The 13750-nt window shown below is 36.0% G+C and overlaps 1 protein-coding gene across 11 annotated transcripts in view; it reads left to right on the top strand.

The window, feature by feature from the left end:
* ZNF385D (zinc finger protein 385D) overlaps positions 1-13750 on the top strand; it is a 436473-nt gene that overhangs the window by 290761 nt on the left and 131962 nt on the right. For all 11 annotated transcript variants that reach the window (XM_080579728.1, XM_080579723.1, XM_080579729.1 and 8 more), the window contains one exon: positions 10627-10769. In XM_080579728.1, coding sequence (XP_080435854.1) covers positions 10627-10769 — 143 coding nt within the window. The remainder of the gene's footprint in view (positions 1-10626; positions 10770-13750) is intronic.

Here is a 13750-nt window from a genome sequence, read left to right as displayed (position 1 = left end):
TCTGTTCTTTCTAATCCATAGAAAGAATAGTATGAAAAATATTTATGTTTGCTGGTTTGGTTTATGATTCTTTTAGAACTTCAGGTACTTCATTCAGAGTGGGAATTTTATTGGTGGGAAAAGTTCCTGAGTCAAATAACTTGAAGTACGTTTAATTTAGGAATGCATGTAGGAAAAACAATGAAATTACAAATAATTTATCTTAGCAAGTATCTCTCAAGCCACCATGAACTGAGTAGTGCTTTATGTTCAAGAGATTATCCTTTAAAATGCACTGCTGTCTAATGTGTCTGTGGCTGTATTTCATTATCTGTTTGGAAATCCTGTACTTTTGGTCCTCTCTACTTTTTCTCCCTGTTAATGTTGAGCAAGAAATGGTACCACTTACTCTTTTGTCTACCTGTGAAAGACCATAACCAAAATAATTTTAACATATATGTGGGCTGGTTTTGTGAATCAAAATTCTGAAAATGGTGCATACTTCAGAAACATGTCGGTTTCTGAAATAAAAGCATTTATGTCTTTATGCATGGGAAAGAATAATGAACAAATTGTCTCTATTTCAGTAAGTATTTATTTTTGTTATGCACATATACATAGGCTGGCCTACATATACAAGAACTATAAAGTAATTCAATAATTTCGCCCCAGTCCATGCAAATGTGTCATAGATCCACAGGGCTACAAAAGGTCATGTCCCTTGTTGCGTGTTACCTGTAATAACAACAGCCAAGTAGATGTACATAACAAGAGTTTCCATCACTCTTCTCTCAGCACCTCTCTCACTGCTTCCCTCCCTCTCTCACCCTGGAGCTAGCTTTGACTTCACTCCTTTGACTTCAAGTTTGACATCCTTCTAATGTGGTCACTTCTGAAGTCTACCTACCTGTTGTTTTTTTTTGTTGCTGTTTGTTTGTTTGTTTTGTTTTGTTTTGTTTTGTTTTTCAATTAAATAACAGTGGTTTGACAACTAGCAGAGAAAATTGACATAATGTTTCATTAATGCTTGCGCTATGCAGTTAAAATGTGTAAAAACTATTTCTAGTCAATTTTTAATAAGGCTTGGTGACATTGAGCTTTTCCAGTGCTAAATGAAAGAGGCATTGCTACATAGCACTATCTGCGTAGTCAGAGTTTGCTAGTGGAGTGTGTCCATTTCATGATATTAGTTATGTATTTGTCTCAGCATATGCTTGTTTCATTTAAAGATATCAGAAGTTAATCATTATTTCTTTCCCAAGCATGCTTTTGAAAAATAACACTTTAAAAATTATTATTATATTCATCATAAAAATGAAAAATTCTTTGAAAATCTGTTTGCAGTACAGTTTTCTTCTGATTAATAACCCTTGGAAATCTGTGCTCATTATACCATAAACATGACCTTTATAAAAACAGCAGAAAAATCCAACTGCAGAATATGCCAGGTCAAAGATTTTTTAAATGTCAGAAAGTGTAAAGCTTTAAAAATAATGCCATTGTATAATAGTTGGCTGATGATTGTATTTTTACTTTATTTATTTATGGTGAATTTTTAAAGTTGTGGTTAGGATCTATTAAAACCATGATCCCAGGGGAACACACTTCAGGATAATTCTTAATGCCCCTCAGCAGCTTCCTCCCTGTGGTTAAATACTCCATTTAAATTGGACATTTTTGGTAGGCCTGTATCTGGTCAGTTCTCCAGCAGAGGCTACCAACCTCATGTTCTGACCAGCTGGTTAGGAGACATCCACAGAAACAGTGTCAATAACAATGCAGTCAGTCTGGCAGTCAGAAAATTTCATCAGCAGAAGTATCTCACCAGTGTACATGCAATTTGGGGAAAATGCATGTTTGCAATGTTGTATCTTTCTTCTGACTTCATCAGATAGTAGCGCTACTCTGAAAAAAAAAGCACACTTCCTACACAACTCAAGATCCACTTTAGCTTCAATCTAAATGTAAACATCCCTGATGCGGGCTGGAAATCACACTCTGGATAGCTGCTTTATGGGGAATAGCAAGCCAAAATGAAGACCTTATAGTCAGGAGAAGAAAAAGAAAAGCTGTTTTTCTTTGATATTCAGACAAACTTTTCTGGCCTGGCATTACCGTGTGGTGTTAAGAATATCAGGATAATACTATGTATTTGTAGCTCACTCACGGCATGGCGGGCTTTTCACTTTCTTGGACTCGCCTTTTTACTAAAGAAAGCTTAAAGTTGTATAAAACATGACCAGCAGGAGAACAAACTTCAGAATGGGACAGGGAATACATATTTTGCCAGAAGGAAAGAGGATTATACTAATAATGTATATATAATGCAGATGTGGATTTATCAGTCCACCCATCTTCCATCTAGTATTATGGCTGGGAAGGATGAACAGGTTTTGATGTCATCTTTGCTATCATGAAATTGCTTGAATCTGAGTGAAAGTGTGTTCATTTCACTACTAGACTAAAATTAGGAAGGATGCTGAAGTGGTCGTAGTACTAAATTTAGGGGCCCAGGGTTCAGTTCCTTGATCTGCCATGTGAACAGGTGATTTATGCTTTGTGCACTGGGTGAAAAATGGAATTGATCTCTTGATAAATGGCAGTGTCCTGGGAATTAATTCCTGAGAATTAATACCAGAGCTGCATGGAGAAAACGAAGGCTGCTTCATATGTTGTGGGGTATTTGGCTTGGTTCTGTAAGGCAATGGGAAATCAAAAGCTTCTGCATCCTCCAGAGGGAGGAGGGGTACTGTTCATGGATGTTCTGCTTGTTGGTCTTCTCTAAAGTCATAACGCTGGCAGTCTCGGGCTCTCTGATTCCCTAGTAGTTGACATGTCTGGTATTTGGTATGGGTAGCTGATAATAAGCAAGGTGTTCAAACTGACCAATTTCTGCTTGTTGCCTTCTACTTGGAAATGGACAGAACTTCACAGAAAGTAGAACACTCATTTTGGAACATTTAGTTTTCAGTAATCCAACAGCTTCCAACAGGGAAAAAAAATAATCCAAATTTGTTTTACCAACTGGAATAAAACCTCAAAGGATTCTGAAGAGCTCATTTAGGTAGGTCATGTCCCTATTGCTAAAATAAAAAGCTTCACTGCTGCCCTTGCACAATTTATAATCCATAGAAGATGTTGCCTGCAGCAACTTAATGGAATTCATTGTTAGATGGTGTTAAGTACTGAAGTTCAGATCATGTTTTTCTGGTAGATTTTATTTAATAAAAAATATTTAAATTGGTAAAGTGTTTTGTTTGGGCATTATCTAGGTATGAGGTGAGAGGGTGATACTTAAGGGAGGCTTTTACATGAGCTTTCTTGTGGCCTAGAGAGGGTATGGTCTGCACTTTGATCCCATTCAGACAGGCTGGATCCAGGTAAGCCAGGTACGTCTTTCTATTAATGCAGATGGAGAATGGCAGGGGAGCAGGAGGGAATAAGGCAGCGAAGAGGGAGTGGGGACCTGAGCATTTTTACTAAAAGTAAGGACAATAATTAAAGGAATAATTAAAGGAATAATTAATAATTAAAGGAATTAACAGATGCCAGGGTATTTATGAGAATTTGTCTCTGGATTTTCCCAGTCCTGCATCATAATAACAGCTTTATAGGATTCTACATAACTGAAAGAAAAATCTACTCCCTTAGGTGTACATTTTTCACTCAAAAACCTTGTGACAGGATATACAATTTTACATTTTTTAAAAAATATTATAGGTATGAAAGAGAAGACTTTAAAAACCTTTGTGTGTATGACTTTGTATGTAAGACTTTAAAAACCTTTGAATATGATGCATAGCCAGAGGCTGCTAAAACTAATAATAAAGAATTCTTTTTCTAAACTAGCTCACTTTGCAAGAATCACAGAATAAATATTGTCTCTAGACAAAATAATGCTTTGAATAGCAACAAGTGACCAGAGCTGAATCAAATTTTCCAGGTGAATACTGTATGTGTGGAAAAATGCACTCTATAAATAAATAGTGGGTACTGATTTGTGCCAAACTGGAAGAATTTTACTTAAAATATATATATATAAAAAAAATAGGGAAAAAATATAAAAATTAGGGAAAAAAAAAAGGGGGGAGGAAAAGGGAGGAAGAGATGAGGACCCAAGAAAATATTTTTGTAATAAGTAGTTTTGAATTGTTTGGTTTTGGATGTTTGAGATTTGCCAAAATGTAAATAATAAAAAGGGTTAAGTATCCTTAGATACTTAAGAAATAAGGAATTTCATTTGGGGTGCAAGAAATGTTTCAGCTGACACAGTGGTTTGGATTCTTTTTCTCCTCCTCTAATTGTTTTTCTTTTTTTTCTTTTTTTTTTTTTTTCTTTCTTGGTTTGGCCAGTGAACTGAAAAATCAATTACTCCCAGATCTCTGCAGCTGAGACAGTGTTGCATTCATCCTCTTCAAAGTGACTAGCAACTGTTAACATTACTAACAGCAAAACCTATGAAAGAAAGGCTTACATTGCCACACAGTGTAGCTGATCCTCAAGTTGTCTCAGGAGAGTCAGCTAGAGCGAGGCTGGTGTGGCTGGAACCCCATTCTGAGAGTTCCTTTCCAGTAGGTGTCAAATATTTAATACAAATATTTTATCAGTTCCTTTTTTTTTTTTCCCCCTTCTGAAAATAAGAGGGAATTACATGAAACAATATTGTGTTTAAAGGCAGATATCCTCATTTTAAAAATATATTTGAGATTATTATATGGTGAAAGGACTCTTCAAAAAAGTCTGTGAATGATGCGGGAGTTGAAAACACTTTGTCTTAAGATCCTCATCTTCCCTTCTGGAAGGGGATGGGGGGAAGGCATTAAAAAAATCAAAAGGACCTGAGTTCTGAAACTACAAGTGGTCAGAACATAGATTTCCTGAGCAGTAAATTCTTAACAGGAATCATGTTATTTGGTTGTATGTAATGTTTCTGTCCATGAAGAATAACATGGGAATAAATATAGGCTATTAGAATCAAATATTCAAGATTAAAAAGTGCACATAAAATTCACAAGTTGCATGTTAACTCATTTTCTGTATCTTGAGTTCATATTTTAATCGTTTGAGGAGTATAAGAACTAATAAGTAGTAGTGAAACCTATTCTACCTTCTCGGTTTAGATAGTACTGCTTATGGAACTGATCTTCTCTATAAAGTGGCAGCCTAGCAGTTCTTAAGAAAAATAGCTGTTCCAAAATTGTAAACCACTCTACAGAGATGAAAGGGAATACCCTACTGACTACAGGTCATGACAAATTACGTTAAGCTAGAATATTCCTAAAAGCAAGATCTGCAATTCATATCACGTTGCTTGTGCTACCTTCTGAAGAAGGTTATTCTTTTGTCTTTGGATGTCTTTAAATTTCCTATTTTCTCTGAAGAGATTCTCTGAAGACCTAAATATGGTATCGACTATTTTTGATAATGAAATTTAATTATCCTTCATGACTAGCCTACTATTCTTAATTGCTTATGTCTTTATTTTTTTCATGAAGAAAATCTGTTCATGTCCACCCTGCCTATTCTTTGACCCACTGGCAAACTAAATTTTTAATGATTTTAAAGTTCTAGGTGGAATCAAGTTACACAAATGTAAGTTTCTCAGCTTTTGTAAAATAGAATATGAGCTCCCCACCACCACCATACCCCCCCCCCCTTTTTTTTTAAAATATTCTGAACAAGGAAAAAAAAAATCTTCTTTTGGCTCAGGCTCTCTAGAATATATTTTAATTCTCACTGGGTGTGAAATGACAGACATTTGGATCCTGCAAGGAGAAAAAAGAAAAAAAAAAAAAAAAAGGGAAGGAAGAAAGGAAGTAAAAGATCATGATACCTTTCTGAACTTACATTTTTAAGTTACCTGAAAGTTAACTTTTAAGCTGGAAACCTGTGCATTCCCAGGCACTGAATGAAAAGTTCTCTGAGATTCTGTCAAGGCAGAATGTACTTGTTGTTTTGACCTTCAATAAGCTATCCTTTGGAGAGGTGGGAGATGGGGTGGAAACTTTGGAAATATCTGTACATGGGAGAAACGTATTACATTACTGGAAAAAAAACGAGACTCCAGGATGGAAGGGAAATTGAACATTAGTTTACGGTGTCTCTGATGTATTGAAAATGACCATACATGTGGCCAGAAGGAAATAAATGTAAAGTAATGAAGGAGTGAAAATGGAATTATGCAGATATTTGCTTTTTTCAATGTTTATGTGTTTATGATGGTAATAGTTAGTGATGGTAATAGTTATGATGGTAATAGTTAGTGATGGAAGAACTGCAAAAAATTTGGATTAATGGGGTATTAATTTAGAGCTCCTACATAGTTTACAAAATACTTCTGAGTTCCAAATGCATTGTAAAAATTATCTAGACTATTTGTGCCTACAAAATTTGGGCTGGACATTTCCTTAGGACGGGCTATTTGATAAGAGACCCGATTATTCTTTTTCTGGAAACTAAACTTGCAGTTGAGTTGAAGAGATTTGGAAATTGAAGTGTACATGAGGAGAGGCTATGCAGGGAAAGATGCAGTATATCTTTTCTATAGCCAAGTCACAAAATATAGTAGTACGTGGTTGCCAAATTGTTCAGCTGTGTGTTAGGAGACCTGAGAGACAGGATGTCCTTCTCCAGAAACTTTATGAAAATATGTTATTTATTATTCTGCACATAGAAAAAAATGTATATATATGCCTTAATATATCTGTTACTCTGAAACTTTTCTTTTGTTTCCTTTGTGTGTATTCAGTCTGTGCTTTTCTTAATCCAGATGTTTAAGGCCAACACTCACAGCTCTCTATACTCTTTACCTAACACTAATCTGTGAGATTTTCCAGGTGAACTAGGCAGAAGAATTTGCATGGGAGACTTTCTTATCAGAAAATGCTGTTTCAGTAAAGCCAATATTTTCCTCTTTTTCTTTCTTTCTTTTTTCTTTTTTTTTTTTATAATAATAATAATAATAATAGTGAGTGAAAAGTCGTTAAGATGACACCAAAACATACCATTTTTAAATAAAACTTTTTCTTCATTTTGGAATGACATCATTTTGAAATCTATTTTCAATTCTGTAGTCGAACAATGTTTGAAGTCTAAACTGTGTGTGTGTGTAAAGCACGGTGTTTACTCACATTCCGGTTCAGAAAAATCAAATCTTAGAATTGCTTACAGAATGGACAGTTTGAGGCTGAATCTGAAGGAATCATGTCTTCATCTGAGTGTTTCTGTCTTCCCTTGGTTCAGGGTACAGGCAAGAAAGGTCTTGTAGCGATGAAGCTCATATCGCAGCTGGTTTCAGTAGAACCTCTTGAATATGCTACATCACAGAGTGCATGAATCTCAGTGTTGCATGTGTGGCTTTGCACCATTTAAGCTGTCTGTGCTCACAACACAATGCTGTATTGGCTGCTGGACTACACTTACAGGTATTGCAAAACAGTGGTAGGGCAAAATGTCTAGTCCTAACTGGAGACACAGTGCATCCATGTGTAAAAATACGTTGTTGGTTTTTTTTTTTTTTTTTTTTTTTTTTTTGAGACTGAGGGAGTTATTTGAACTTCTCAAAATCTCAGAAAACTGTCGCAATGAGACACAGAAAGTGACAAGGTTTTGTGGTAATCTTTTCTTCAAACTTTTTTCTCACAGAAGTGTTGCAGCTGCACAGGGAAAGCTGTGGATGTCTTTATGTAAAAGCTTATCATACAGAACATCAAAACAGCCATAAGCAACCTTTACAGTTTCTTACCTTTCCCCAGTGTTCCGTAACACTACATAACTAGAGAAGACCTAAGCCTTGCTGTAAAGTTATTTTCTAAGTGTGCTCTTGTCCCACATGGCACCACTTCTTTACAAAGTGAATTCTGCTTTATGAGTTTTACTGCACCCCCACTTCTTTCCCTTCAGTTTCCTGGCTCTCTTGTTTTCCTTCTGTTGACATTTCTGCCCTTGATACTTCTTTAAAATAAGAATTTCTCTACATATTCTCTCCAAGAACTCATCCCAGTAGGCTTCTACCCCTCTGATAATGGATTAGAAGGGAAGTAGTAACATTGGCATTCACAAATGTAGTGCAAATATTTTTCAGTGAATTTGAGTCACAAAAGTTGTTGCAATTGCTTCAGGTTTTGTTGTTCTTCTGTGCATGTTAAGTGGAAAGAGAATCTAATTTTTGCTGCCCTAAAAATTAGAGAATTTCTTTTAAGTGTAAGCTCAAATTTCATGATACCTATCACATGCTCCATCATTAAAGGACATGTCTGACACTATTGCAAAAACAGAGAGCAGCTGTGCTCCTGAACATATTCATTTTCTCTGCCGTTGTAGCCAGGACTGGGGTAGATTTTAAACTCTGTTCCAGAGGCTCTGAGTCCCAGCCAAGATCTTGCAAAGCTGGCTGATTTTTTCCTTTTAAAGCGCGTTCTCGTCCCCAGATGACTTCATGCAGCACTAGCTGGCAGCGGCAGGTGGGTAAGTGCCTAGTCATGTGACAGAGAAGAATCACAGAAAGAACTGCTTCATCCTTCATGGTATCCAAGAGTATGGGATAGCAGTGCTGTTGCTCTAGGTAACCTGAACTTGCAGAGCTGTAACACTCCCCTTCGTAGCACTGAGATAACACACCCGAGGAGCTGTTTTCCTGAGTATGGGCAATATTTTTCAGTTTTGCATTTGTGTCTGTGAATTGGAGGATATTTAACCAACTATTCCTAGCTATTGCCAGGCAAATACTCACCTTGGCATTTCTGTGTGGTTGGGTACAATCTCAGGTACAACCAAGAGACTTCTGAATTAGGTTTTTATCAATAAGAGTGGCAGCTTCATTTTGTGATATCTAAACTTTTTGAGTGAGAAAAAATATGTTTTTCCAACATCTAAAAAATATCTTTATGGGCCTTTCCTATTCAGAGGGGGTAAGACTGGCCTGTTCAACGTTACCTTATCATCCATCTGACCTGTTTAATTTGTTTTTACACTGTTTTTTGTAATAATTCCATGGGAATTTAGCAATTGCCAAACCAATGGCAGTCGTTAAATACTTGATGGTTCTGTGCTAGTGAGCTATGGAAAGCAGAGCTGTTTGCTTTACGCTTTCCTCTTGCCTACATCCTTTAGCCGCTGAACTCAAAGAATCTGACTTTGTACATTCCTACATTGAGGTAAATATTCAAATGACTCTAGAAGTGACAGTTACTTTAAGGAAAAAAATAGCATGCAATTGGAGTGAGCCCTAATCTAATACCTTTGGTTTGCTTGTGGATGATGTTTTTCTTTCTATAATCTGTAGTGAAATAGCTCACAGAAAGCTGGCAAAACAAACAAACAAGCAAACAAACAAACAAACAAAAAAACACTTTATTTGAAAATTTGGTTCCAGCTGATTTTATACCTAAAAGCAGAACTCTGGATGGTCTGCTACAACTGGTTCATTAAATCCTGTGCTGTTAGCCCTCAATTAGAAGCATGAAATTGCAACACTTCTTAGCAGATTTGCTGACCAAATATGGAGAGATTCCATATATCGTTCTGAGTATTTTATATTTGGGCTCTTAAAGAATGTATGCAGTTCATCTAATGAAGCATCTGTATGTATGAGAGAAAAGAAACAGATTTCTGATCTCTCCCTCTGTTGGTCTATCTGCCTGTGTCTCTATTGAACGACTGGGGTAAAACTCCCTTTACATTTTTAAAAATGTTTCTTGGACTCTTACCAGCAGGTTTTTACGGTCTGTTGCCTGCCTCTCAGATTAGAAGAACACTGGCATATTTTAACAGTTTCCTAGGATCCAAATAGTCTTTAATTAAAAGGGAATTGATGTTTTGGCGTGCAATCAAAACATGTGAGACACTGGAAGCAGAGAACAGGCTGTGGCAAGGGGCAAACAAATAAGTAAAACACAGTCCACAGCAAACAGGTAGCGGTTTATTAGTATGCAAGGGGATTTCTTCATTTGCATAATGTTCCCACAGAACTGGTGATTGGTAGCATTAGCAGGGAGGAGCTTTCTGCTGTACAGAGTCTGAACCTACTCCACCCCCTGGAAGAGCAGAATATGTTCACCAGTGCCTTTCCAAAACACGAATTTTGATGGCTGCTGAAATTGTTTATACTTTAGACTTGTATTGATCAACTGTTGAGGCAGCTTGGTATGTTGTGTTTGCTAGGTTTAGGCTGACTCAGAAGCTGTAAGTTTAGTTAATTAAAGAAATTAACTATCTGCAAATTACATGACTTTCACATAGCAGAACAGCTAGTTGTTCTTTTTCTTTGGGAGCAGTTTGCTTGAAGAGTGCTGAGTAGTAGGGCTGGGGTAAAGCATTGAAACTGCAAGTGAATGAGACTAGCTGAAGTTCTGAAGGGAAGTCAGATGTGCACTGAACTATTGTTTTAGTTAATCCAGGAAGAGAATTGGTTTATTAGCTGATTCTAAATAATGAAAGATTGATATCTGAAGCAGTTATTAGTAAAGACCTATAATCAACAATCAGTCAGTTGCACCCTTTTACAATAATGCAGTAATTTTGTGGATAAATAAATCTGTATTTTTAACCCAATATTGATATTTATTGTTGCTTTTTTTTTCTTTTTTTTTTTTTTTTCTCCATGTTCATGTTATTTGCTGAATGCCTTCTATCTCTTTCTACACATAGGTGGTACATGCCAGAGCCCTGCTCTTCCAGCCTTAGTGCGTCCTCCTGCTCCACCCTTGCAGCCGTCGCTGGATATTAAACCATTTCTTCCGTTTCCTCTGGATACTGCAGCAGCAGTCAATCTCTTCCCCAACTTCAATGCAGTAAGTACACTCCTAACAGTTACTGTCCACTTCAGTGAGCCACAGTTTCCACAGAAGGCTCAAGAGGGCACAAAGTAGAATTTTATGTACTCAATTAAACCTGGAATATCCTCTCCCATACTGAGGGCCAAATAGCTCTTTCAGACACAGTGGTAGGCCATAAATTAAAGCCTAGCTGAGTGTTAGCCAGAAATAATGTAGAAGGAAAAAAAGGATATGATCCCAAGTGACATGCAATAAAGTTGCAGGACATATCTAGTCCCAGGCCTTGTGAGTTTCCCAGTCTAACTTAAGATGTGCAGAGTTTTCCTAACATAAAGTTTGCTGCAAGCATGAAAACCGAGTGATTCTACATCTCATCTCCAACATGCTTCTTGAGAAATATCTAAAATTTGCAAATCAGAGGGGCAAAGTTTATCTTTGTAAATGGTAAAAAAAAAAATTAGGGGCAATTAAGGCAAGAATGGAAAAAACATTAGCTGGTATATGAGCTATTCACTGGCAAACAATCTATTATTTTTATTATTTTTTTTTAAAGATTAGGATACATTATTTCTATCCCTTTAAATTAAAAGCAAGGTTAGATTTCTCTTTAATAATTTCTTAACTTATTCATACTATCTAAAAATTTAGAAATCTACTTATTACTTCTTAGGTATTTTCATTATTTTACTGACCTAAATAGTGAGTGTATCAATTTTCCCCTGTCTAGCTGAGGTATTTAATGCTGTAAAAGAAAGAAAAAATTTAAATTGGTTTTAAATTTGTTTTAACTTTATGGAATCATGTCACTTTTTAACTCAAGGATTTTCTTTTCCTCATTTACCTGCGCTACATATAGGAAAAGAAAAAGTTAAGAGTGTGCTTGGTTACCTACTCTGAGAGACAGAGAGAGGGGTGGAAATTGTTATGCCATAACATTACTAATTAAAATATAAAATCTTAATTTTCATAATTAAGAGTAATAGAAAAGCATACCCATTCTAGAAGTGATTTGTAGTAATCGATAGCAAATTTCAATAATTAAATGTTAATTTATTTACCTTTTATGTATGTTTGTTTTGCTTTAAAGCAATTGAACTAATTATGAGAAATATTTATTTATGCAGTCTTAAATGCAAGCAATTGACAGCATTAATAGAGATAAGAGCAGCTATAACATGAAAGTCTTAAAATGCTCAGAAAAGATATGTCAAAGTATCATTACAAAGAAACTGTCAAATTTTAAAATGTGCATACATATGCAGTAAAGTTTTAAAAATTGCTGGTGTTAACCAAGTTAAAACCTGGATAACACTTTATGATATGTATTAATTAGATTTAAGTTTAGTGTACTCTAGAACTCTTACCAGTTTTGTTTTGTGATCATTACTTATATTTAATGCAGGAGGCCAGCTAAATTATTATAAATATTTTATTAGAATTTTAGTTTATATTTTATTAGATTTTTTTTTTTCAGGATTTTCCATACTTCAGGATTTTCTGATAGTTTTGTTAATTGTTTAACTCTGCATAATTCAAATGCAAAATTGAAATTTCACTTCTTTCAAAGACTGATTGTATACTATTAATATCTTGGGGGAGCGGAAGGATGTAATGTGTGCTGATATTAATTTAGAAATAAGAAGGTAAAAATAGACTCCTAGCAAAACCCTGTTATTCCTGAACATCATCTTAGAAGTATATCTTTATGTGTAAGCACTGTAGTTGGACTTTAGAGACTCCTTATCTCAAATTTTTCAGTAACCTGAGCCTAGGTTTCAAGGATAAGACCAGCAGCCCTTTTTTAACAACACACTGAAATGCATTCCCATGCAAAGCGCTGCTTCCTGTGATGCATGGCCATCTGCCAAATCTACCTTTGCTGAGTGTGTCAGTCCTGAGCGTGAGAATGCTGTCATCTGAGCTGCTGTCATTTGCTTATAGACTTTTCCTTGCAACGTGACCTTTGCCTTATCATGTGTGCTGACATGCAGCATCATCCTCAGTGTTCCCATTTTCCTTCTGAACAGTACATTATTGAACACTTCTATGTTTAGCTCATATGCCAGGGCTGGTTAATGGCATCCTCCAAACATGAAAGCTAGCTGAGTAGTTATGCATATTTCTAGAAATTCTTTCCAGGCTGACGAATCTTTGGGGACGCATCAGCTGCTGCTGAGCATTATCATTGTAAAGAGAAGGTAACCCACAAGCCATATTAAACTTTAAACAGAACGTCTGACAAGGTCTTTAAGTATGTGAGTGTGAGACAGGAAGGTGTTTGACCAAAAAGTGACCTGCCTAAATATGCATGCCTGTGAACGATTGTAGCTGTTGATAATGTTTTATATTTATTGACTTCACAATCCTGCACAGTGTAAGTGGACAAGCATTTGTACTTTGTGACAGAACCAAGGCTAAGCAGGTAGTCAGTAAAAGACCTAGAACTCCAAAAACCTGAACTGGATGTTCTCTGTCGTGTTGCAGATAAATTAGCTTTAGCCTTGATTTGAGACATCAAAGTTGTAGATAGAGTCTTAGGAAATAGATTTCCTCTTTACCTTTCCATAATTCTACATAAACTAATCTGTTTGGCATCATGTCTGGGCTACTTCCCAAGAGTCAAGAAGGAATTCCAGAGTTTTGGCTATTTACAGGCCAAACACACTTTTCAACAGCTTTCCCTTGAGAAAAGCAATGATCAAGGAGGTACTCGAGTAAAGATGTGTCATGTTCCAGAGAAAGGAAGTCGTCTCTAGTTACAGCAATCCTAACTTAGCTTGTGAGTTTGGTTGTAATAAGCATAAATATCTGGGCTAATCAGTCTAAGTTTCTTTTTAAAAGATAACAGAAAAACAGACAATTTCTCCATTTGTTCAAGAAAAATGCACAAAAGTAGCTTGTAATGCAGACACCCTATGTATCTATGTTGGGTTGAGGTGAAGTGAACCCTGAAAGTTTCCCATTCATTTCTGATGACTATAATGAGGGATTGGTTC

Source organism: Anser brachyrhynchus (assembly GCF_964034855.1).
Source record: "Anser brachyrhynchus genome assembly, chromosome: 2".
Taxonomy (NCBI): Eukaryota; Metazoa; Chordata; class Aves; order Anseriformes; family Anatidae; genus Anser; species Anser brachyrhynchus.
Note: the sequence above shows the minus strand (reverse complement) of the source record. Positions and strands in the feature narration are given on the sequence as shown.